This window comes from Erinaceus europaeus, chromosome X (genome assembly GCF_950295315.1).
Source record: "Erinaceus europaeus chromosome X, mEriEur2.1, whole genome shotgun sequence".
Classification (NCBI taxonomy): domain Eukaryota; kingdom Metazoa; phylum Chordata; class Mammalia; order Eulipotyphla; family Erinaceidae; genus Erinaceus; species Erinaceus europaeus.
Window position 1 is genome coordinate 80,111,461 of NC_080185.1, and position 27,217 is coordinate 80,138,677.

Consider the following 27,217-nt stretch of genomic DNA (forward strand, 5'->3'; position numbering starts at 1 on the left):
AGAGAGGTGCGGAAGAAGAAGGGCTTTTATGGGAGTAGCTCTCACGAGAATGGGAAGGGGGAGGAGTAACCACAGCATTCCAGGGTAGGATAACAACTCTCGTGAGAATGGGAAGGGGGAGGAGTAACCATAGCACTCCAGGGTAGAATAATAACTCTCATGAGAATGGGAAGAGGGAGGAGTAACCAGAGCACTGCAACTATTGCGGGGAATAGACAATGCCCTGAGGGCACAACATGGCAGAACAGGCACTCTGAGAATGTCGCAACTCTCGCAGGAACTAGCAGTAGCCTGAGGGGACAAGATGGCAGATGTGACTGCACAATTTCCCAGCATCTCCCCCTTTCTTTTTATCTAATGGCCAAGGCAACAGTCTGTAAAGTCTATGAACTACTCAGGGTCAGTCTATGAAAAAACAGCTACGTGAAGGGAAGGAAGCTACTGTAAAATTGTCTAAAGTGTCCAAAGGGTATACCAGCAAGTCCAAAGTAGGTGACTAGGGGGAGAAATGTCAGGGAGAAATGCTCGGATTCTGCTTCTCTGTAGACAGTGAGCTGGAACCGCCAAAACGTGACAGGCAAAGCAGAAGTAGAAAGGGCAGACAGGCAGTAAAATAGTTCTGTCCTTGGAGTCTGTGAATCAGGTTCTTCAGGTTCTTCAGATCATGTCAGGTGACATCTAGGGTTTCGGGGGGTGTGCCACTGTAGACGTGCCATCTAGTTGGTGGTGTCAGAGTGTGCAGGGGTCCAGATGTTTTTTTTTTTTTTTCGGGATTCCTGTGAAAGAAACACAATCTGCTTCTTGTGGTTAGCAGGGTATCTCATTTGAACTTTTTTTATAGAAAAAGAGGTTTGGTGCCTTAGCCAACTGAGTATTGAGGGATGTATCTTTCCTATTTATTTATTATTATTATTATTATATTATTTGTCATGGTAATCAGCCATTATCTGGAAGGTCCTGGGTGATTCATGGGGAAAAATAACTTACCTTTTAACAAAGACTTTAAGGTGTACGGAAGCAGGAACTTATCTTTTAACAAAGACTCTATGGTCATGCCAATAGCAACCTTGAGGGCACATGTGGCTCCCCACATGTCCCCCTTTCTTTTATATATAAGGGTGCATGTTTTGATGTTTGGTGGACTTTATTTTGTGGCAGGGTGTACTGTGCCTGTCTTAGGTTGGGGATCAGCCTTCTGTCTTTCCCATCATTGGAACACCTGGTTATTTTGGCCCAGTAGTACCAGGTGCCCTGTCTTAGCTTGACTGGATAGTGCTAGTTTCCCCTTTACCTGTTATTGGCTAGCCAGCCCTCTACATGATAGACGTTCTGATGGAGGGGGGCAAATCCTCTGCAGCAACTCCATATTCTGCCATGTCCAGCCTATGATAGTGAGCTTGTATAAGTTGCATCTTTATGGCATCAATCTGTTGTTGCAAAAAGGCCATGAGCTTGTTAGGAATTATAGGACCTACTGTGAGCAGAAGTAAAACAAGCAAGGGTCCCACAACTGAGGGTAGCCAGGTAAGGAAGGGGGAATTTATCCATTGGTATGAAGAGGTGGGATCATATCTCAAGTCTAAGGGAAGCAGTCAGTGGGTGTGATGTCCAGGGGAACAGACATTTGTCTTTGGGGGTAGTAAAAAATGTCTGTGGCATGGGTGATGTTATAAAGGGAAACATCTTTAAATTGTTGGCTGACAAAGGCAGGCCTATGGTGGCAAGACAAGATACACCAGTTAAGTGTACAAGAATATGTGAATGTTGTTAATTCACATAGGTTGTATATGGAGGAACTTCTTATAGTTTAATACCTTACCATATGAACAGATGATTCTTCATATGAAGGCTTGATAGCTGTAATCACTGACTTGTGAAAAAAATAAAACTTGTAACAAGTTAGAGGTTTACTATAATTGATACCTCGATGATTATAATTGGTTTAAATACCTTTATGATTTTGTTTGAAGGTCATCTAATGTTACCTCTCATAGCAGTCTCTACAGCAGGATCTTCAGACCAATTTTGGTTAAAATATATATTTTGATTTTTTAACTATTTTTACTTTGGACTATAAACACACTCAGGTTACTTAGAGAGTGAACACATGTTAGTGACAATGGTTTTAACATTTACACTGCCAGATTGATGCCAGATCTGTTGTGGATTAATTTCCACAAGATAGTTTACAGGGCACTTTTGGGGGCCCCTCCATAAGCGCCCTGTATAGGGAATTTGCATTTTAGTTTTGAGGATACATTGTCACATTAAATATTTAGACTTTACCTTAAATAGTTAGTTACTTTTAGCAAATTAATTTTACCTTGCCTGGTAGTAATGTAGCTTAAAGGTTACACTTTTAACCGTTAAGTTAATGTTTACCAAACTTGAAACATACCTATAAACATTTAGTTATAACACACAGGAGGAGAAAAACTTTTGTTATAAAAACTTATCATTTTAAAAACAAATTTATATCCATCTTTGCTCACACAGTTAAGACTAAGCACTTTACATATATCCCAAGACTTATATATAAAACTCAAGAGAGAGAAAAAAATTTGGAATGTTTCTGGATGTCTCTGAATACTTCTGTGGAAGTTTTCTGACTCATAGTTGTCTCTCTCTCTCTGTCTCTCACTCTGTCTCTCTTTTCTCCTTTCCTTTCTCTTCCCACTATCTCTAGAATTTAGAGTGGTTAGTTGATTTGCATAACTATCTATTCTTGCTTTGTCCTTTTTTCGTTTCTATCCTTTTTGTTTTGTTTGTGTTTGTTCTTGGACTGGAGGTATTGCTTGGCTAACTGATTTTGCTTGATCTGCATTAATCTTTGCTTCAGTTGCTATTGTTGGACTTTCTGAGGGATGTGCCTTCATTTGTGAACAGACATTAGTTTATTTTGGCTTCTACTTACAACACAACAACTGAAGAAAGACAGGAGAGAAATATATAAACCACATCAATAAAAAATGGTTAAATCAAAAATAAAACTGCTACCATAATGAATCAGAACAGGAGCCCAGAAGAATTCCAAAAAGTCAGAAGCAATTAGATATAAGAAAAACATCCAAACAATAATTGATCTATTACTCACAGAAATGAAGACAACTATTGAGGAAAAAGCTATCAGAAATAGGGAAGCAACAGATGACCCTCAAGGAAAATACTAGCTACCTCGTGGTAATTAGAGAACTGAAAGCTGAAATAACTGAGCTAGAAGAACAAGCTAATATGTAACTAAGCTGAAGAAGGAAGCTGAGGGAAGGGAAAGCAGACTAACAAAAGCAGAAAACAGAATTAGCCCGAAAGAGGATGAGCTAGAGAAAACTAAGAAAGAGGTAAAAGAGCTCAAAAAGAGATTAATAGACACTGAAAACAATAACAGAGGCATATGTAATGATCTCAAAAGAAGTAACATTCACATAATTGACCTACCAGAGGAAGAAAGAGAGGAAGGGGAAGTAAATATTCTACAGAAAATAATGGAAGAAAACTTCTCAGACTACACAACAGAAAGGACATTAAGATCAGCAGACCCAGAGAGTACCAAACAGAATCAACCCAGACCTGAAGACACCAAGACACATCATAGTTACAATGAAGAGAAGTAAGGATAAAGAAAGGATCCTAACGGCTGCAAGAGAAAAACAAAAAGCCACATACAGTGGAAAACTCATATGACTATCAGCAGACTTCACTAAAACTCTGAAAGCCAAACTGGATACAGAGTTCTGGTGGTAGGAATTGTGTGGAATTGTACCCCTCTTATCCTATGGTCTTGTCAATATTTCCATTTTATAAATAAAAATAAGAAAAAAAACATTTGTTACCAAGAGGCAGGGACACTTATCACTTCATATGAATATTAAGTGATAAGTAAATTAACATTTGTGCACCAAATGAAGGATCATCAAAATAAAGTAATTATTATCTTTTTAAACATTTTTCCTTTAAAATTTTAAATATTTATTCCCTTTTGGTGTCCTTGTTGTTTTATTGTTGTAGTTATTATTGATGTCATTATTGTTGGATAGGACAGAGAGAAATGTAGAGAGGAGGGGAAGGCAGAAAGGGAGAGAGAAAGATAGACACCTGCAGATCTGCTTCACTGCTTGTGAAGCGACTTCCCTGCAGGTGGGATGCCGTGGGCTGGAACTGGGATCCTTATGCTGACCCTTGTGCTTTGCGCTACCTGCGCTTAACCTGCTGTGCTACTGCCTGACTCCCAGCAATTATTATCTGATTTGAAGAATAATACACTGGTAATAGAAGAATTTACACCTCATTCTCACTGGTTGATCTACTAGTAAGACTATTAACAAGGCAATAACAGTCTTAAATGAAGAATTACAGTAGTTGGGATTATTTGACATTTACAATGCACTTCACTCCAGAAAAACTGAATATATGTTCTTTTTTAACAATTATATAACATTCTAAGGCAGAATGTATTTTGGGACACAAGATAAATCTCAATATATTGAGACAAATTGAAATCATATCAAACATTTTTTCAGGTTACAGTGAAATAAAAATAGAAATCAAACACATATAGATGGTGAAAATTGTAATACAAATACACTGAACAACATAGCACTACATGACCACTGGATCAAAGAGGGAATCAAAGATGAAATTTTAAAAAATCTTAGAAATAAACAAAAATGAGTAAGCAATCTGTAAGAACGTCTAAGGATGCTTCTAAACCTCTAAGGATGCTTCTAAAGCAATACTAAGTGGACTTTCATAGCAATTTAGTCTTATGTTTAAATCAAGAAAAATTCCAGATAATCAATCTTATGCCATATGTAAAGAAACAAGAAAATTACAGGGCAAAAAATCAAGTTGATGGAGGGAAATAATACAATCTAGAACTGAAATAAATGAAGTAGAAACCAAATGATGATGCAAAACATTAATGTAAACTAAGAGCTGGTTCTCTGAGAGGTCAAACATAAGCAACAAACCTTTAAGGAGGAGTACTAGAAAATAGGGATAGAATCTTAAATGCTAGAATAAAAAATAAAGTAGAGAATATACAAGAGATTATGAATATACTATCAATTGTTTTATACTGCTATGTTGGGGAACCTGGAAGAAATGAATGAATATTCCTCAACACCCAGAAGAGCAACACCTGGGACACAAATTTCAAATGACACCAAATAGAAACTATCAAATAGTTAGAGGAAAATATTTGCAGAACTCTTTTTCATCTAAGCATTATAGGCATCTTCAATGGCTCAAGTCCAATCACAAGGAAAACAAAAATTAAGCAACTGGACTATATCAAACTGAAAAACTTTTGCATGGCCAAAGAAAACAGCACCTAAACAGAGAAACTTTACAGAATGGGAGAAGATCTTTACATGCCATGCATCAGACAAAAGGCTAATTACTAAATATATAAAGAGCTCACCCAACTCAGAAAAAAAATACAAAAGTGAGGAGGATATGGACAGAATATTTACCAAAGAAGAGATCCCAAAGGCCCACATATATATGAAAAAATGTTCCAAGTTATTGATGTGTCCAACAACAGATAAGTGGCTAAGAAAGCTGTGGGATATTACTGAATAATAGTTACTGCTCAGCTGTTAAAAATGATGAATTTACCTTGTTTCCCATCTTGGATAGAACTAGAAGGAATCATGTTAAGTGAGATAAGCCAGAAGGAGCAGCATGAATATGGGATGATCTCACTCAGGCAGAAGTTGAGAAATAAGAACAGAAGGGGCAACACAAAGCCAAACTTGGATTGCAATAAAGGTATATATTAACAAAGTAAAGAACTCTGGGGAAAGGGGTCCTGAGAGGACCTGGTAGAGGATGGTGGAGGAGCACTTTTGCAGAAAACCAAGAAATTTTACACATGTACTAACAACTGTATTTACTATTGATTGTAAACCATTAGTCCCCCTAATAAATTATTTTTTAAAAGTATGCATTAAGAGATATGAGCATGTTTTTGTACAGGTATGGATAATTACTGATCTACTTCCCTGTTTATCTTTCATTATTATTGCTATTGCTGAGACTTTATGACTCTATACTGAGTTATTCAGATAGAGATTACAGAACATAAAATTTCCTCAGTATGCTTTAGTACTCCTATGTAGTTTACTGGAGTCTCAGACCTGGGTTGCAAGCATGGTAAACTAGGTGCTTCCCCAGGTAAATCACCTCACTGCCCCTCCTTACCCCCACCTGTAATTCTTCACGGTTTTTGTTAAAGTGAATGTTCTCTGTCAATGGGATGTCCGTAAGAATTATTTATCTTTTGTTTCAATGTTTATTTATGTATTTATTTATTTATTCATTCATTCATACTTTGGTTAGGTTTGGTATGGGAAAGGGGGAGATAAGAGAGGGGGACTGAGAGACAACTAGTTACAACAGTTTTTCGTCACTTTGAAATCTTCTCCTTACACATGGTAACGTGCACTGAACCAGATGTACCACTTCCTGACCCCAGTATGCATTATTTGTAACCATTAGACAGTCACTCATTTCCCCAACAGCGTCAGACCTAATAAGGTGGGGATAAATGGACTTATTTTAACTAAGGGAAATGCCCCTTGTCTATAGGTATGCTTTCATGAACCATTAGTATCCTTGCTTATATAGCACCAGGAATAAAAATAAATTGAAGACTTAAGCTAAATTTAAAAAAGCTTAAATTTTAAAAGAAATTAAAAGTTTAAAAGAAATTAAAATTTTCAGTTCCTTTTTATTGTTTTATCTAGTTAAATTTGCTTGTTACTTGCAAATAATATTCCTATAGACTCAAAGCAGTTGCCAACAGTTTGAGCCTGAGGTTAGAAGCTGAGATTAATTCAGCTTTACATATCTTGTACTTAGTTTTATGCTTGATACTTGGTAGGTAATACAGCTGAGTTTTTTTCTCCCTCCCTCTCTCTCTTTTTTTCTTCGACACCTATAAGGCAGAGGTAGATTGAGAGATAGTGAAAGAGACCACAGAATCTAAGCTTCCTTCAGTGTGGTGGAGTCCAGGCTTGTTGCACGCATGACTAAGCAACACACTATCCAATTGAGTTATTTTGCTCATCCCTGATATTTACTTCTAAATATAATTTATTTTACTTATCCAAAAAAAAAAAAAACCTGAGGAATCTTGGAATTAAAATTTTCATGTGCCTACTTTTAAAACATTCCTTCATTTGGTTTTAAAATATCTGTCAGTCTGTCTATCTTGAGAAAGCAAGAACACAAGAGAGAAGCAAATTACTGCTCAAGTATGGCCTAAAGTGATTCTGGCTATTTAACCTTTAATCTCTGGGTCTAAGGTATCTAAGTTAGTCCTCTAACAGGCTGAGCTAAGTCCTCAGCCCAAACATTCTCTCATTTAACCCTTGATTTCTCTTTTGAAAATTATTTTATTGTGAGAAATTATGATTTACAAGACAGCTGTCACATTTGTAGTTTCTTATCTCCCTGTGATAGGTGTCTACAGGCTATATCTACCACCAAGTGCATCTTCTTCCATCATAATATACTGGGATCTTAAATCTCTTTCAACTTGCATCTGCCTCCTCCCTTTAGAGTATCTGAATTTGCCACCCTTTAGAGTATCTGAATTTGCCACCCAAAACCATTACTACACTTAAGTTTGACTCAGTTTTTACCATCCCCTCCCCTCCCCTCTCCTCTCTATGATTTCACCACTCCACCTTTTCACATAGAGTGTGGCAAGGAGGGAAAAATAGTGATATGTAGGGAAGTGACATAGCTTCCTCCAATCTAGTGAGTGATTTGACCTGGGTTGTGCAGATGATAAAACAGGCACACTATCCAATTCAACTGTTTTTCCAGCATTCCCTTTAAGTTCTACTTATGAATGAGGTCATCCAGTACTTTCTCTTCTCCTCTGATTTATCTCAGTTAACACTTTATAGGTGAGAAAATTAACTCAAATATGCTTAACTGACTTGCCATATCAAAGCCAGATAGTAGCAGGGCCATATTCAAATGCAGATCTGCAAAACCCATATTCTCTTTATTTCTGTTCCTTTTCTTTTTTCACCAGAACACTGCTCAGCTCTGGCTTATGGTAATACTGGGGATTGAACCTCAGACAGTATTTCAGGCATGACAAGTCTTTTTGCATAACGATTATGCTGTCTCCCCCCACCAGCCCTTTAATTTTGTACTATGGTCTGCTTTAACTAGAATAAAATTTCTGTTATATTCATTCAGGTTCTATACTGTGAAACAGGGAATATATATATAATTTTTAAATGGCTAATAGAGTTATTTCTGGGGTTGGTGACTACAAAACAAATCCACCTCTTCTGGCAGCCATTTGTTTTCACAAGAGTGACAAGATTGCAGAGTAATTTAGGTTGCAAAACTAGTAAATGTAGGGAGGGTCAGGATCTAAATGCAGTTTGACTCAAGTCCAATTGGGTTAATTTCTGTGTTTAGGCATTTATTTTCTTATGTCCTTTCCTGACCATGAAACTAGGGCACCAAGATACAGCTTCCTTTAGGGATCCCAAAGATACTGTTGTTTACTGTTTTGTTTTTTTTCTGAATAAAAGATATTTTATAAAATTGGAATTATATTTATTCATGTCTGTTTTGTGTGACACCCATTAGGGATGAACAGAATTTGAGATTATTAGATTCTATTCTCTTAGATTATTTTTTGGATTACACTGTCATTTTTCTTCTTAGGTCAGGAACCATCACTTTGCAGGCCCTTTCAGAACCTAACAGAAGACTATGGATGGAGGCCATGGATGGTAAAGAGCCTGTAAGTTAACTCAGACAGTGAGTAAACCTCAGTAACACCTCGGTAATGTATGAGCGCCCTTCAGAATCAGCTAAAGGTATAGGACATTTCATTAACCACTGATCCTTCAGTCTCAAAATGTCAGAGCTAGAAGGAATTGTTGATCTGACATCTTACTTAATCTGTGAGATGATTTGAGTTCCAGAGAAGGATAGAGGATCTCTTAGGATCACACTCAGTGAAGACTTCAGTGATGAGCTGTGAATTTAGGATTTTTAGCTTCTCATTCCAGTTTTAAGTTATGACGGGAAGAAAGAAAATTAAGACATTTTTTTCATATATTAAAATTATTCTGTGTTAGTACACAAGTGTATAATTAATTGTTTTGATTGTGAACATTTTATTTTTCTTTTAATTTTTATTAGTGACTTAATATTCATTTAGAAAATTACATGTCAACAGGGGTATAATTCCATACCATTCCCACCATTAGCATTCTGAATCCCAATTCCTCCAATGCAAGCCACAGCAGTTCTAAGGTTGTGGACATGGGTTAACTCTCATCTCTAAAACTATCTGTCTACATTTGTACATAATTGTCCCCTTTTTCTTTCAGGCCCAGTCCTCTTTTCCCCTCTAAGCCACATTACTACATTCAAATATCTTTCCCTTTTCCTCCTTTTTGTCCGGGTCCTGATAGAGCTGGAGTTCAGAGCCTTATTACTCTCTTCCTCCTATTACTTCTCCCCCACTGGGAGTATGGTTCAAAATTGTTTTTGGGGTACACTGGCTTCTGTAATTGCTTTTCCACTGGACATGGGTGATGGCAGGTCGATCCGCATACCCAGCCTGTTTCTATCTTTTCCTATTGGGTTTGAGCTTTGGAGAGATGAGTGAACAAACATTTTATAAGCTGTTCTTATCTTACATCTTATTCTATGTTGTCCTTTTAAAGGGAAATATAGGAAAGGATATAATGTATACATTTTGTATCATAAGATATACTGTTCTCTCTAGTATACTTATGTACATGGGCATGTAATAACTTTGTAAAGGCTAGTGATTATCAAAGTTATATGAACAGACTTAAGTCATTGAAAATATATCTTTTTTCATATTTTCTCTTTAGGATTTTTCCAGTGGCAAATTAAATAATGCCACCTTCCTAGTATTGTAATTTCAAAACCATGGATTTGAATCATGGCCTGTAAATGGTTTTATAATATTGAGCAGGTCATATTACTTCACTGTCATTAAATCTTCTTTTCACTAAATTAGCTTTCATATTTTTGTTCTACCCACCTCACAGATTTGCTTTGAAAAATCAAACATAGGCTAGTTTGTAAACTTTAATACATTATATTTGTTTTAGGTGTTTCAGGCTGGTTTTTTGGATGCCTGTAAAATTGCTGAGATACATGAATTGAATACCACTTTATTATCATTTGATTTACTTAAGACAAAAACTGGCTAAGTGAAAATACATTCTAGTGTTTTCTATACTTTTAAAAATGAGGTGTTGATCTATCAAAACTAGGATCTTATGCATGCATTCTGCTGCTTAGTCACTTCCCATGCCCAGATTTTTAATATAAATTTTTGTTTAGTATCAGAAGTGTTTAGAAATCTTAATTTAGAAGTTTAAATGTTGGAACTTAACTCTTGTTGATATCAATTATTCTATAGCAAAGTTGGTTTTTTTTAAGTCATTTTACTTGAAATAACAGTTTGCAAAAACCTATCAAAGACATTAAAGGGGAACTTACTGTCTCGTGGTATAGATATACCATAGTTACTTTTGATTATTGATTTTAATTGGGGGGATTAATGATTTACAATAAATACAGTTGTGTTACATGTGTAAAAATTTTCAGTTTTCTGCAAAACATTATCCTGGATTAGATCCTCCCTCACCATCTTGGACCAGGACATGAAAGTCCTTCTAATACCTCTCCACCCAGAGCCCTTTACTTTGGTGCAATACAACAAACCCAGTCCAAATTCTGATTTGTATTTCTCCTTTCTATTCTATTCTGTTCTATTCTCCTTTCTATCATCCCAAATTCATCCTTCTTCTTTTTTTTTTGCTCATCTCACTTTATATGATTCATTCAAGCTCTGTCCAAGATGAGGTGATGAAGACGAATTCATCATCTTTAATAGCTGAATAGTATTGTATTGTGTAAATATATACCACAACTTTCTTAGCCACTCGTCTGTTGTTAGACACATAAGATGCTTCTAGGTTTTATTATAAATTGTGCTGCTATGAACATAAATATACAGAAATATTTTTGGATGGGCATGTTTGGTTCTTTAGTTTATATCCCCAGGGTAGGAATTGAAGTGTCATAGGATAAGTCCATTTCTAACCTTCTAGAGTTTGTCAGACTGCTTTTTCACATGGGTTGAACCAATTTACATTCCCACCAGCAGCTCTGGAGGGTTTCTTTGCCCCCACAATCACTAGAATTTGTTGTTGTTATCCTTTCTGATATATGACATTCTCACAGTGGTGTAGTGGTATTTCACTGTTGTCTTTGTTTACATTTCTATGACAATCTGTGATTTGTAGCACTTTTTTTATGTCTGTTGGCCTTTTGTGTCTATTCTGTAGTGAATATGCTATTCATATCCTCTCCCCACTTTTGGATTTTTTTTCCTGAATTTAGTGAGCTCTTTATATATTTTGGTCATGAACTTTTGTCTGATATATGGCATATAATGATCTCTCATTCAGTAGGGGTGGTTTTCTGTTTGTTTTGTTTTGTTTTGCTGTGGAGAAGCTTTTCAATTTGATGTAGTCTCATTGGTTTATTTTTGTTTTTGTCCTCCCTGCAATTGTTTTGTATAATTATACAAAGAAGATGCCTATAGAACTTAGATGGGAAAGAGTTTTGCCAGTATTTTTCTCTTAATTATTTGATAGTTTCTGGTCTAACATCCACATCCTTGATCCATTTGGAATTTACTTTTGTGTGTGGTAGTGAAATGTAGTGATTTGGATTCATTCTTCTGCAGACTTCACTCCACTTTCCCCAACACCATTTGTTGAAGAGACTCTCCTTTCTCCATTTAATAGTTTGGGTCCTTGTCAAAAATTTGATGTACATAGGTGTGGGGGCTTAATATTTGTTCTTTTACCTTAAGGACTTTGTTAGAATTTTGTGGACATTGCAGTTAGTCTGTATAAACCTGTGGATAAGAAGGTAATTTTAGTTATATTATTTTTGTGAACATAGAGTACTTTTCCCATTCCTTGAATATTTTCTGTTTTTCCTTTTTTAATTTTTAAAATTTATTTATAAACAAGAAACATTGACAAAACCATAGAATAAGAGGGCTACAACTCCACACATTTGCCACCACCAGAACTATGTATCCCATTCCCTCCCCTGATAGCTTTCCTATTCTTTAACACTCTGGGAGTATGAACCCAAGGTCATTTTGGGATGCAGAATGTGGAAGGTCTGGCTTCTGTAATTGCTTCCCCGCTTAACATGGGCATTGACTGTTTGATCCATACTCTCAGTCTGCCTCTCTTTTTCCCTTTTGTGGTGGGGGGTCTCAGGAAGCAGAGCTCCAGTACACATTGGTGAGGTTGTCTGTCCAGGGAAGTCTGGTCTGCACCTGGTGGCTGAAAAGAGAGTTAACATACAAAGCTAAATAAATTGTTGATCAATCATGAACTTAAAGGCTAGAATAGAGCAGATGAAGAATTGGAGGGTATTCCATTATAAAGATAGTTAGTAGGCATATTTTAGTTATATTCCAAAGGGTCTGTGACTATACTAGTTTTTTTTCCCTGAGCCTGAATCTGATATATGCAAGTTAGTTAGTCTGGGAAGATGATGTCATGGCTGGAAAGAACCACAAAGCTGGATCAGGGAAGAGAGTAGCTCCCTAATATGGGGGAGGGATATAAATATTGTTGACTGTAAACCACATCTATTTGATTTGGTCTGGAGCCCATATTCAGTTTAGGAGCCTATGTGACCTGTGCATCCCTGTAGATATGAGCTCACATTCCGTGGTCATAAGTAGGAACATTCCAAGCTGCCCCAATATTTACCCATCTTCCTCAAGTGTAGCATAGAGTATGTTGTCCATCTGCCCTTTGGAGGATGGAACATTCCCTACCATTGTTGATCCAAGTTGAGGGCAAGGTCCTATGGGGGGCCCACAAAGGGGTCTATTTTGTTGTTCCTGATAGAGATGACCAATAACAATGGAGAGAGGGATTTATTTGAGGTCTAGACCCATCATGTCTATTAAGGACTCTCTGAATAGGGCTGCAGCTAGTGGGGTGGCCTGATAGTGACTAAAGAGTCATCATTAAAGTATGCCAGTCTCTTGCCCTTATTCAGCTTTTGCAGTCCTTGCTTTGATAAGGTTAGCTTTGGACTGAGTGAGAGAACTGTAACAGGAAGTTGGTGAGGAGGATATCTAAGTCTAATGAGATACTATTTCATTAGGAACTTTATACTGACTCACTGTAGAGTATTGTGTACTTTTGCTTTCAGGTATATATTTTGCCCTAATTTATGGATACATGTGGACGTATGGTCTATCTCACGGGAACTGGTCTATATCTAGGTTTTGGGGCTTTGTTAGGAAATGAACCATCTAGAATGGAATTAGAGAATAGTATGAAAGGAAAGGTCTCACCAGTTTAATGAGGGTGAAGGATTATCATTCCACGCCTGAAATCTCTGAACACAGTCTGAAATGAAGCATGCTGAGGTGGTACTCCTTGCATTGATTATGTTGGGTTTGACTGAAGCATGAAGGAAAGTGAGCTGCACCCTAGAGGTTCTAGGACTGGGGAAAATGTAGGCTCCATTGAGGAACTGGGAGTTTCCTGCTGTCTTAGGGTTAAGAAGACAATGGATAGTTATTGCTATAATCACATTATTTTCCAATGGGGTTAACTTTGAAAAGTCCCTGTGTTTGCATTTTCTCTATCATACACAACATCACCATAATTTATGTCCTTTGACATTATTTGTTGTTGGTTTTTATTTATAAAAAGGAAACATTGAGAAAAACCATAGGATAAAAGGGGTACAACTCCACACAATTCCCACCACCAAACCTCCATATCCTATCCCCTCTCCTGATAGGAATTCTAGGAATAGAATAAGCAGAAACACACACACACACACACACACACACACACTCCACTCCGAGTCAGATTTCTTCCCAAAAATAATTCACAGGCAAGTATCAGTGAATTCAGAAAGCAATAGAAGGATGAAGGAAGAAAAGAATTAAAAAAAAGAGCAGTGAAAGAGATTTTTTAAAAACTTTTTTAATTAGCTAGGAGGAGGAAAAAGAGAGTGGAGAGAAGAGGGAGAGAGAAACAAGTTCCTCTGACAATGGATAGGATACCTAGTCTCCTAGCAATGGAAAGATCAACAGAATTTAATTTTGGTCAACCTGAAGGAGGAGGGAAAAGGATTACGTGTATATAATAATATTAATAATAAAATAAAACAGTAAAAACCTCTAACACTCAGTCTGCAGCTTGGTCCCCTGTGGATTGGCTGTAGGCAGCCTTGCAAAGGCAGCCAATTTTAAGAAGTATCAATAAAGAAAACACCTCCAAGTAGTCTTTTCCAGGCAGTGTTGAGGCTCTGATTGGTCAGGTATTTTGTCACTTACATAGAGCTACAGCCACTTTAAAAAAAGAGAAGTTAAACAAAAATGATAAGGCTTGGAATGACACCCCTGGTGAGCCAGGAATCTTGGTAAAGAAAACAGCTCATCGGGAAGCCTGCCAGAAGGGACTGTTCAGCCTCTAGGAGCTGGTTCTGGGGTGGGGGCCGGGGTGAGCTCAGAAATAATCAAAAGATTTCCTTTCTTTGTCCGCCTGGCTTCTGTTTGTCAGCCTAAGAGTGAGTTATGGGACTCTATTATGGTGCCACCCTGGACAGCCTGTGTTCACCCTCCTAATGACAGCCCAGTATCCTACCCTATCCAGAGAATCCCAGGTCACAAGCTGCTACTTTTTGCAGCTCTCAGCAGCTGTTGCTCTCAAGTCGCCATCTTGGCTTTGCCCCTCCTTGTATATTTTCTTATAAATTTAAGAAATGGCTTATACTTTTTAGTATTTAATTCTTCCACATCCACTTCTAAATTTATTTTGTGGTACCTAATTATTTTAAATGCAATTGTAAATATGAGTTTAAAATTTATTACTTCTGTACTTCTTACTTTTGAGTAAAACTACCACATCTTTCTTTTTATTTATTTTGTTCCTAACCCTATATTGGTTTATTGTTTCCACAATACTTTATTTATTTTTAAATATAAGTCCAGAAAAAATACTGAAATGTTACATTTCTTTTTTAATATTTATTCCATTTTGTTGCCCTTGTTCTTTTATTGTTGTAATTATTACTGTTGTTGTTATTGATATTGTTGTTGTGGGATAGGACAGAGAGAAATGGAGAGTGGAGGGGAAGACAGAGAGGCGGGGTAGGGGAGAAAGATAGACACCTTCAGACCTGCTTCACCACTTGTGAAGGAACTCCTCTGCAGGTGGGAGCCGGGGCTAAAATGCTTTTTTAAAAAAAATTTTTATTTTATTTATTTATTCCCTTTTGTTGCCCTTGTTGTTTTATTGTTGTAGTTATTATTGTTGTTGTCGTCGTTGTTGGATAGGACAGAGAGAAACAGAGAGAGGAGGGGAAGACAGAGAGGGGGAGAGAAAGATAGACACCTGCAGACCTGCTTCACCGCCTGTGAAGCGACTCCCCTGCAGGTGGGGAGCCGGGGTTCGAACTGGGATCCTTATGCCGGTCCTTGTGCTTTGCGCCACCTGCGCTTAACCCGCTGCACTACAGCCCGACTCCCTGCTAAAATGCTTTTAAAGCAGGCTATCATACCACTAATAAAGTGTGATCCATTTCAGCAGACTGAAGGATTCAGAAGAGACATAACTAGATTGGGGAGGGTTTGCGGGTCTTAGTAATTATTGTGGTAATTTTGTGAAACTCTACCCGTCTTGTTGAACAACATTTTTTTAATGAAGTTAATAAGGAAAAGAAAACAAGATTATATTTTAGTAGACTGTGTTTTCTATTTACATTATCATGTCATCTGCAAAAATTTAAAATTTTACTTTTCCAATTTGAATTCTTGCTTGTAATATTAATGGTCTATCTCTTGAAAAATATGTACCATGCTTACCTATTGTAACTTTCACTAGCCATGATACTTTCTCTCATTTTTTTTCTTTTCTTTACTCTTCTTTTTTTCTGTAGATATACCGCAGCCCCATAACAAAACAGGAAGAAAGTAAGTCAATTTTCTAGTATATTAATGTTAAAACTGCTGAGAGTTCTAGCTTCTGTAAATGATATCACAAATGCTATGTATTAATTTAAATGTGTTTATGAATACCATTTTAAATGTTTATGAATACCGTTCTAAATATAATATAAGTTTCTTTAATATGTACCTTTTTGTTGAAAGAACTCACTTTAATTTCCTTTTTGGTAGGGTAATAGAACATAATGACAGAGATTATTTTAATTTCCATCCATCCATTTCACATTTGATTTTGCTAATTTCTCAAGAAAGCATAACTGAGTTTGTGTGTGTGTGTTTCAGAAGAGGAGACACTCTAAACTTCCTCTGAAATAGATTATTTATTTTAGGGTAATTGCCTATAGCCTCTTTCCTAGTTATCTCAGTCTCTTAATATAATTTTATGTTTGGTATGATTGTTTGTGCAGCTAAATCTAATTCTGCTTTTCTTTATATGGAACAGTGGAGCTAAATGAAGTTGGGTTCAAATTTGTTAGGAAGTGCATCAATGTCATTGAGACTAAAGGTAGGTTATAAACCACATTCTTGGTAGTCCGTGACTCCAGCTACTATGAATTCATCCAGGTTCAATTTGACTACAGTGACAGTGATGTCTGTTGCTGAGGATCTATTTTAGGCATAAACATAGCTTATAAGCCTTGATTATGAAACACATTTTGTAAAATTTCAGAAAATTCTAAACCAGTGATATCTACATTTGAAGAATTTTTACTTTGTTATTTTCAAGGGAAAATCTAAAAAGACTTACCAGGTGTTCCAAGTTAATACCTGTTATTTTTAAGTAACATTATGATAGTTCTATTCTAATTTTTTAATCAGTTTTTGTCACAATATCTCTTAGTTTAACAGTTGTTCAGAACATTTCTCACCTCAGCAGTAATATATAATCAGCATTCTTCCATGTTTATTGTGTTATCTGATTTCTTTCTGAGAATATTTAGAATGTGGGTATGTATAGCATATGAACTGAACCTCTGTTTTCTTTGAATTTTTCAATTTCTGTTCATATACATTGTGATATTTTGTTTCACTTCTGCCATACTGCAGCCCTATCTTCTATTATATAATTGCACAAGGTCAACTAGATCACATCTTTGCTTTAATTGTAATTTTTAATTTATAAAATGATAGCACATTTCAAAGATGACAATACCATTCTTAGTTTTTGACTTGCCTAAGCATTTATTACAGAGTACTTTCTCTTCTGTTAGGATTAATTAGCACTGGGTACTTAAAAGTAGATTATATGAAGAGTTCCTTTAGGACCATAAACCTGCTACAGGGTAGGGGTCTGGCATTTCTGGAAAGAATAGGGGATACATTTTTTGTCTGAACTGACTACAGGGTATATGTAAGTACATTATGTCTCTACATTGAGGGGGATATAATCTTTAGCTCTCTTATCAAAAGTGACCTTGTTTTCTTTCCCTAGGGATCAAGACGGAGGGATTGTACCGCACAGTGGGCAGCAATATTCAGGTTCAGAAGCTGCTGAGTGCTTTTTTTGGTAACATCTTTAATTTCCTAATTTTAAAGATGTTGTCTATGGGGAGGAGATGCAAATGTATGAGAAAATATACATTGATAAAGTATTTTGTGTAATCTTAAAATATTTAAAATGTAAAATATGTATTTGTCTATCTTGGGTAAGAGACAATCTTCCCCTTGAAGAAATGAATGGTACATTTCCTTCTTCACATTTTGTTTACTCTTCTTTGGAATATGATTTAACTATCAACCTTTCTACTGGAACCACTGTGCCATAACATAGAAGGAAACTCTTAGACACAAAGAATAGTTTTCAGTATTTATCTTCCTTGGTCCCCTTGTTGACCACATCCTTTATTTTGAGACTTTATCCCTGCTTGACACAACACTGTCCTCTTTTTCTCTGATACAGTTTATTATTCCTTTTCAACTGACTACTATGAGATACTTTTCTTTCTCTATAATATATATCTTGTCTGGGTAATGTGAAAACTTTATTCAATTTTCCCCACTTTTACTTATTTCTTTACATATTTCCTTAATGATAAAGCTTTTTCTGGGTTATTGATGACATTTTAATTTTTTATATGATTAGTACTTTTTGTTTGCCACCGGATGCTATAAATTTAATAGATATCTGGGCTTTGATGACTTCTTTAAAAGAATATTGAATATGTTTGTTGCTAGTTATTTGTGGATCACACTGATCTGCAGGAAGAATTTTTTTAAAACAAATTATGACAGAAAATAGCATCCTTTATTCATTAGTATAGCTCAGACTAGGGTTTTGATTTATTTGCCTCTTTATTATTTTTATTTCTTTTTCTTTCTTTATTTTATTTTATTTTTTTATTTAGGAAAGGAGACACTGACAAAACTGTAGGATAGGAGGGGTACAACTCCACACAATTCCCACCACTTTGTCTCCATATCCCATCCCCGCCCCTCCCCTGATAGCTTTCCCATTCTCTATCACTCTGGGAGTATGGACCCAGGGTCATTGTGAGTTGCAGAAGGTGGAAGGTCTGCCTTCTGTAATTGCTTCCCTGCTGAATATGGGTGTTGACTGGTCAATACATACTCCCAGTATGCATCTATCCCTAGTAAGGTGGGTCTCTGGGGAACCAGAGGTCCAGGACACATTGGTAGGGTCTTCAGTTCAGGGAAGCCTGGTCGGCATTATGCTGGCATCTGGAACCTGGTGGCTGAAAAGAGAGTTAACATACAAAGCCAAACAAATTGTTGAACCATTATGGACTTAAAGGCTGGAATAGTGCAGATGAAGTGTTGGAGGGTGCTCACTGCAGATTCTCCTGTACTTCTGCTTTCAGGTATATATTTTGCCCTGGTTTATGGACATGTGTGAACATATGCTCTATCTCAGGGGACCTGGTCTATATCTAGGTTTTGGGACTTTGTTAGAAATTGAACCACCTGGAGTGGAAATAGAGAATACTATGCAAGGAAAGGTCTCACCCTAGTGATGAAGCTGAAGGGTTGTCATCCCACACCTGAAGTCTCTGGACACAGTCTGAGGTGAAGCATGTTGAGGTGGCACTTGTTGCGTTGATTAGGTTGTGATCGGCAGATGCAATATTATTTGATATGGATTGAGAAAAGCATGCAGGAAAGTGGTTCCCACCCTAAGGTTCCTGTACTGGGGGAAATATAGGCGTTATATTGTCTTAGGGTTAAGAAGACAATGGATAGTTATTGTTATCATCACATTATTTGGTAATTGTGTTAACTTTGAAAAGTCCCTTTGTTAGGGTTTGCTGTATAATACCCAGTATCTTGTATATACCACTGGTTGCTTCTGTTCTACCTGGTCTAGTCTTTTCAAAGAGTCCACATATCAGATTTAGCCTATGTATTAAAAAGACTCAGTCTATGTTTTAAAAAGTTTGAGACACACAATCAATTTCTCCCCCTCTCATATTAATTAAATAGTGATTTTTATGACTACACTTTAATAGGAGTGTACATAACACCATTCCCACCACAAAAAGACTGTGTCTCATTCCACCCACCAACACCCCACCCCGACCGCCCAGGGAAGTCGAATGTCCACTTCCCCCTCACCACAGGGTTTTTACTTTTGTGCCCTACTGTCAATTTAGTCAAATCCTGCTTTCAGTTTAGTTGCCTCTTTATTTTTATGGATTGATCTTTAGAATCTTGTCACTTGACACGGTGGTGGCAGGAAGCAGAAAAAGGAAGTTTGGAGCAGAAAGGGAACACAATCTTTTATTCACGCGTGGACCTCAGCGTTGGGGTGGGAATGCTGCAGTTTAGGCCACGTGTAGCCAGGCTAGAATGGCTGTCCCCTGCTACTGCACCACCGGGCAAGAGAGTGAGGGAGGGGAGGGAGAGTAGGTGGGCTTTTTAGGTCAACACCCTGGAGTGATTTGTCGGCACAGAATTGGTTGGGAAAAGCCCTGAAAGTACTGTAAATCTCTGTGTAAAGTGGCAGAGGCTTGGAGAGACATCTGCACAGCATCTCCCCCTTTTCCTTTATATTTAATGGACACAGTAAGGAAATGTATAGAGGGGAGCAGGCTTAAATGTTTTTAAGGCATGCCGTGCTCAGGTGGGAAGATGTAGAACGTTTTTGTGGGGGAGGGAATGCTTAAATGGCCACCAACCTTGTGAGTTTCACGTGTCCCCCCTGTGCTCAACCCCTCTTTAGACAGAGAGAACCCTGGAGGGACTCATCTCATAGGTTAAGCTCTGCCAGGCTCAACCATCTCCTCACAATATTTCTACATCTTACTCTATCTTTCCATCTAGTTATCGCATTAAGATGGTTCAGTGTCTGTAAAAGTCTCTATCTGTGACAGAGGAATAGTAGTGTAGGGGTGAGCAGAAACCTTTTGGGCATAAACCTAAATGATATAACAAAACAGGAAAGGACAAGTAGGGGAACAGTAAGAGCCAGTGTGATGTCAAGGGAAGGCTTGGTGCGCAAAGGAACTTTCCCTGTTTCGGAGGGGGGCAAGGATTCGTAATGAGGGGGTGTTTCCTGCCTCAAAGGGCAGGACCTGTAGGCGGGAGGGCATGTCCTGCCAAGCAGAGGGACTATTTGGCATTGTATAGTCCTCAAGGCAACAGTCTGCAAAGTCTATGAACTACTCAGGGTCAGTCTTTCAAAAGCCAGCAGCGTGAAGGGAAGGAAGCTGCTGTAAAATTGTGTAAAGTGTCCAAAGGCTAAACCAGCAAGTCCAATAGAAGTGTCAGTCCAAAGTAGGTGACTAGGGGGAGAAATGGCAGGGGATGAAATGCTGCATGAGGAAGGTCAGGCACTGGAATTCTGCTTTTCTGTAGAGAGTGAGCTGGAACAGCCAAAACATGACAGGCAAAGCAGAAGCAGGAAGGGCAGACAGGCAGTAAGAAAGTTCTGTTCTTGGATTCTGTGAATCAGGTTCTTCAGATGGCATCAGGTGACATCTTGGGTTTCGGGGGGTGTGCCACTGTAGTCATGCCATCTACTGGGTGATGTCAGAGTGTGCAGGGGTCCAGATGGCTTTCCTGGGATTCCTGTGAAAGAAACACAAACAATCTGCTTCCCATGGTTAGCAGGGCATCTAATTTGAATTTTTTATAGAAAAAGAGTTTTGGTGCCTTAGCCAATTGAATATTGGGGAATATATCTTCATATATATATATATATATATATATATATATATATATATATATATATATATATATATACATACTTAATTGAGCCTAGGTGTTTGGCAGACCTATAATGGCAAGTTGAGATACACCTGTTAAGTGTGCAAGAATATGTGAATGTTGCTAATTAACATAATTTGTATATGGAGGAACTTCTTATAGTTTAATACCTTTCCATATGAACAGATGATTCTTCATGTGAAGGCTTGAAAGCTATAAACACTTACTTGTGAAATAAATAAAATGTGTAACAAGTTAGAGGTTTACTATAATTGATAGCTTGATGATTATAATTAGTTTAAGTATCTTTATGATTTTTTTAAGGGTCATCTAATGTGACCTCTTGTAGCAATCTCTACAGCAGGATCTTCAGACCAATTTTAGTTAAAATATATATTGATTTTTTAACCATTTTATTTTGGACTATAAACAGACTCAGGTTACTTAGAGAGTTAACACATGTTAGTGACAATGGTTTTAATATTTACAGTGTCAGATTGTTGCCAGATTTGTTGTGGATTAATTTCCACAAGATAGCTTTCAGGGCACTTTTGGGGGCAAAGGCCACTGTTCCACCCAGACAGGCTCATTAGAAAGCCAGTCTAAGCAGGGAGTTTGGTTACGAACAGTGGCAGTTAGTATTGGGGGTGCTGATTAGATCTAGTCTCACAGGAGCAACTGTTACGCTCTGCAGAGGCATCTGTGGATATCCTAATATCAAGACATTCCAGAAGATCCCTGCCCAGTAGGTTGGTGCTAATATCAGCTACCAAAGGGCGGAAGTGTCTGATAGTCCCTTCAGGGTCTTCCCACATAAGCGAATCTCGTGTGAGAAAGGCTTGGGTCAACCATCCAACTCCGTGTTAGCGTGGCCCTGGGAGGAGTTTCCAATTCTGGGGAATGTCTGCTTGCCTTAAAATGGTCTTTTCTGCCCCCATGTCAATCAGACATTTAAAAGAATATTGCTAATCCTTTCTGTCATAGTAGGGTGACCTTGTTCTAAAACAAGAGTGGTCCACAAAATCTGAGGCTCTGAATTTGCACCATTCAGGGATGTGCCATCTTTATGAATCTTGGACCAACAATCTCTCCTCCAATGAAAACCTTTCTGACATCTAGGATAAGGTGTTTGTGGCTTCTGGCTACCTTACTGAAGGCGGGGTTGCCCTGAATGGAGGCATGGTTGTCCTGACTGGAGTTGAGGTCAAGGCTTCTGTGGACATTGCTTACGTCAATGCCTTTGGTGACCACACTGAAAGCAGGCCCCTGTTTTGTTTATGTGGGGTAGCTGCATAAACTTGTGTCATAATGGGTGCCCCATAAGAGCCTGGTCTAAGTTCCTGTGTCGCTAAAATCCAATTATCTGGGTGTTGGTGTTTAAGACTGAGGCATGCCTGACGGAATTCCGGAATCATGCCATCCCAGACAATAGAACACAGGAAGATAGAACGGACTTCAGGATTATAAATCTTTCTCTCTAAGGTTGACCACACCTTGGCAATGAAGTTAGCTAGGGATTCATCGGTTTCTTGGCTTAGGGAGTTAATGGGGACTGAGGCCTCTCCTGTGGATGGGCTTAACCTCTCCCATGCTTGTGTTACACAGATGCATACCTGTTCAAAATAACCGACTGAAAACTTGGCTTCTGCCTGCTGAATTCCAGTTTCAAACTCTCCCGCTCCAAACAGTGCATCAAAATTCCATTCTAGCTGTTTCTGACTATTTTTCTAGGATTGTTTTGAGTATTCATTGTGAAAACATGCCTCCCATTGCAGGTAGAGGGAGTCTGGGAGCACAGCAAGAGCTAAGCCCCTCCAATCTTGGGGGGTATTAAGGTGCTGGAAAAAACCTTGTAAAATGGACTTGATCCATGGGGCATGAAATCCGTCCTCCTTCACTGCCTGCCAGAGTTCTCCGAGTTCTTTGTAGAAGTATGGATGCCACACCTGAGGGTTTTGTTTAGTGGGGGTCACATTTACGGCTGCAGCAGGGACCCGCATCTCTTCTGCTGCGGGTGGCAGGAGGGTTGGGCAGGATCTCACGTCTCCTCAGGCGGCGGGCGGTCCCCTCAGGAGGTGGCGGGCGGCTGCATGAACAGTTAGTCACCCAAAGACAGGCCGTCTCTAGCTCTGCTGTTGGGGTGGCTGCAGGGATGTCTGGGACGCCTCCTCATACAATGGGAGAAACACCATGGCGGGTGGGGACACGGTGGCCACAGTCAGGCAGCTGTTACTTACCTGTGTCTGGGCAGCTGGAGGGTCAGGCAGTGTCTCGTGTCTCCTCAGGCTGCCCAGGGGACCCATGTCTCTTTAGGGGGCTGCGGGCAGCTGCAGTCACCCAAATACAGGCCAGCCCTGACTCAGCTGGCGGGACGGCTGCAGGGATGTCCTGGCGGTCACTTCTCTGCACCTCAGGCTGGCCGGCGGGAGTGTGGGCCTGTCGGCCCCACTCTTGCCACTCTTGCCGCCAGGTGTAGCTTGACATGGCGGCGGCTGGAAGCAGAAAAAGGAGGTTTGGAGCAGAAAGGGAACACAATCTTTTATTCGTGCAGGGACCTCAGGTTTGGGGTGGGAATGCTGCAGTTCGGGCCACGTGGAGCCAGCCTAGAGTGGCTGTCCCCTGCTACCACACCGCTGGGCAAGAGAGTGAGGCAGGGGAGGGAGAGTAGGTAGGCTTTTTAGGTCAACACCCTGGAGGGATGTGTTGGGACAGGATTGATTGGGGAAAGTCCTGAAAGTACCGTAAATCTCTGTGTTAAGTGGCAGAGCTTTGGGGAGACATCTGCACAGCAGAATCATTGAGGATGGAAGGGAATATTCCTGTATCTTTAGTCTTTTGGAAGAGTTTTAAAGTAGATGGATTAACTCTTCTTTGAAGGTTTTGTAGAAATCTTTTGCAAAACCATCTGGTACAAGATTTTTATTCTTGGGAAGATTTTTGATAAATGTTTCAATTTCTTTGGCTGTAATTTGCCTGTTCATATTTTGTTGTTCCTCTATTTAATTTTGGAACTTTTTAGGTATCTAGGAACTTGTTCATTTCTTCCAGGTTCTCTAGCTTGGTCGTATATAGTTGTTCATAGAAGCCTCACATGATGCATTGAGATTCTTTTGTGATATCTTCTCTTTAATTTTCAATCCAATTTATTAAAGTCTGGCTAAAGGTTTATTGATTTTATTGACTCTTTCGAAGCACCAACATTTAACTTCATTGATCTCTTGTATTTTTGTTTATTTTCAGTGTTATTTATTTCTGCCATAACTTTACTTATTTCGCTCCTTCTGGTTACTTTAGGTTTACTCTGTTCTTCTTCTAAGTCTTTAAGGTGTACAGTCAGGTTGTTTGAGATTTTTCTTGTTTCCCAATGTGTGCTTGTATGGCTTTGACTTTCTCTCTCAGTTCTGCGTTAACTGTCAGAAATATTTTGATAGCTCATGTGTTCCTTTTCATAGAACTCTAGAAACATTTTGATTTCTTCCTCATTTTCCTCTTTGACCGAGTAGTTGTTAAATAGTGTACTATTGAGTTTCCATATTTTGGGACTTTCATTAATTTTTAAATTATTTTTAGTTGTTAATTTAATTCCATTGTGGTCTAAGAAGATACTGGGGGTGATTTTATTGCTCTTGAATTTGACACTGTTTTTGTGGTCTAACCTATGGCCTATCCTTGAGAAAGATCCATGTGGAGTTGAATTGAATATATATTCCAGTTTTTTGGGGTGAATGGCTCTGATAATCAGTAGTTCTAGTTTATGCATTTAGCTCCCTCATTTCTTTATTGATTTTCTGCTTGGATGATCTTTTAAGTTGCGAGAGTGGGATGTTGAAGTCCCCTACTATCACTCTGTTGCTGTTAATATATTGTTGCAGCTCTTTTAGTAGATGTTTGAAATAATTAGGTGGCTTCTCATTGGGCACATAGAAGTTAGTAATTGTTAAATCCTGATAATTTTAAGTCTTCCTGATTGGATGATCCTCTGAGCAGTAAGTAATGTCCATCCCTATCTTTTTTTAAAAAAATTGTTTTATTTATTTTAAGGTCTATTGTGTTAGATATGAAAATAACTGTTCGTCCTCTTTTTTTTGTGGGCCATTGGCTTCTATGGTAGTTTCCCATCCTTTCATTTTGAGTCTGTGTTTGTCTTGTTGAGTTATGTGGGTTTCCTGCAGACAGTGTAAGGTTGTTTTGTGTTTTCTGATCCATCTTCCTAATTTGTAGCCTTTTAATAGGTGAACTCAGGCCATTGGCATTTATTGATATAATAGATTGAAGATATTTTAAAACCATTATTGTAGGTTTTTTGAGTGTTCTGATATATGGTATATTTATGGTTTATAGGAGACATTTCAGAATTTCTTGTAAGGCAGACTTGGTGATAGTTGATTTTTTTCAACTGTTGCTTTTCTGAGAAGGTTTCTATGCTTCCATCTAGTCTGAATGGCAATATAGCTAAATACAGTAGTCTTGATTGAAAGCCTTTCTCATTGAGCATTTGATAGATATCTTGCCATTCCCTTCTGGCATTTAGTGTTTGAGTAGAGATATTTGCTGCTAATCTTATGTGTTTTCCTCTGTAAATGACTCTTTGATTTTCTCTTGCAACTTCAGGATCCTTTATTCTTATTCCTTTTCATTTTAAGTATGATGTGTCTTTAAGCTTCGGTTAATTCTCTTTGGGACTCTCTGGGCTCCTTGAACCTTTATGTCTTTTATGTTGTCTAGACTCGGAAAGTTCTCATCTATTATGTCCTATAGAATGCTTTTTTCCCCTCCCTCTCTTTCTTCCTCTGGTAGACCTATGATGTGTATATTATTTCTTTTGAAGTAATCACATATGTCTCTGTTGTTGTTTTCAGTAACTCTTTTTAAATATATGTATATGTATTTAATATTTAGACATTTATTCCCTTTTGCTGCCCTTGTTGTTTTATTATTGTAGTTATTCTTATTGTCATTGTTGTTGGATAGGACAGTTTTGATATATATATATATATATATATATATATATATATATATATATATACATGTTTTAGTAAGACAGATAGGGGGAATGAAAGATCAACACCTGCAGACCTGCTTCCTTGCTTGTGATGCTACTCCTCTGCAGGTGTGGAGCCAGGGGCTCAAACCAGGATGCTTACACAGGTCCTTGTGCTTTGCGCAACCTGCACTTAACCTGCTGCGCTACTGCCTAACTCCTACATTTTCAGTAACTCTTAATCTCTTTTTGAGATCTCTTCCTTCTTTCTTAATTTTCTGTAATTCATCCTCAATCTTGCTAATTCTGTTTATTGCCTCACTTATTCTATTCTCTCTGCTCTGTTGTTTTCTGTAGCTTAGCTGTTAGTTACCCTGTTCTTATACTGTATTAACTTGTTCAGCTTGTTGTGCTCTTAGTTCAGTTATTTCAGCTTTCCGCTCTCTAATTACCTGGAGATGGTTATTTTTTTTTTAGAGTGTAATTTTTCCCCCATTTCTGATGACATTTCTTTCAAACTCTTTCCTCTATCCTATGACTAATGTCTCAATTAGTGTTTGGATGTTGTCCTCATTCTTATGTGCTTCTCCCTTTGGGGGGCTTTTATCTGGGCATTTATCCTGGTTCATTTACACAATGTTTCTTCTTGGTTTAACCATTGTATGTAGTATGTTATGAAGTCCCTCTCTCTGTACTTTTCAATCCACTGATCACTCTTGCCTGGATTGACTTATATCTAAGTAGGGTATTTAAAGAGTTTACAGTTGCAGAAATTAACAGTTGTTTTAATGTGATCTCAATCCCTGACTTGAATCACACTAGTTGTTTAAAACTCTTTTGTTCCTTTTCTTCCCTGTAGGCTATGGTAGCCTGAGGGATTTTTACCTATAAGTAAGTTTTTAGCTTAATCGCTCACTCTTGACTAAGAGATAAAGGAGGGTGGGTGAGAGATAGCACAGTGGTTATGTAAAGAGACTCCCATA

General features: G+C 38.1%; 1 protein-coding gene across 2 annotated transcripts in view; it reads left to right on the top strand.

Annotated features, from left to right (window-relative positions):
- The window catches only part of OPHN1 (oligophrenin 1), a 385,226-nt gene that overhangs the window by 154,897 nt on the left and 203,112 nt on the right, over positions 1-27,217 (top strand). For both annotated transcript variants that reach the window (XM_060183179.1, XM_060183178.1), the window contains exons 12-15: positions 8,698-8,776; positions 16,024-16,057; positions 16,533-16,595; positions 17,523-17,597. In XM_060183179.1, the coding sequence (XP_060039162.1) occupies positions 8,698-8,776; positions 16,024-16,057; positions 16,533-16,595; positions 17,523-17,597 (251 nt within the window). The remainder of the gene's footprint in view (positions 1-8,697; positions 8,777-16,023; positions 16,058-16,532; positions 16,596-17,522; positions 17,598-27,217) is intronic.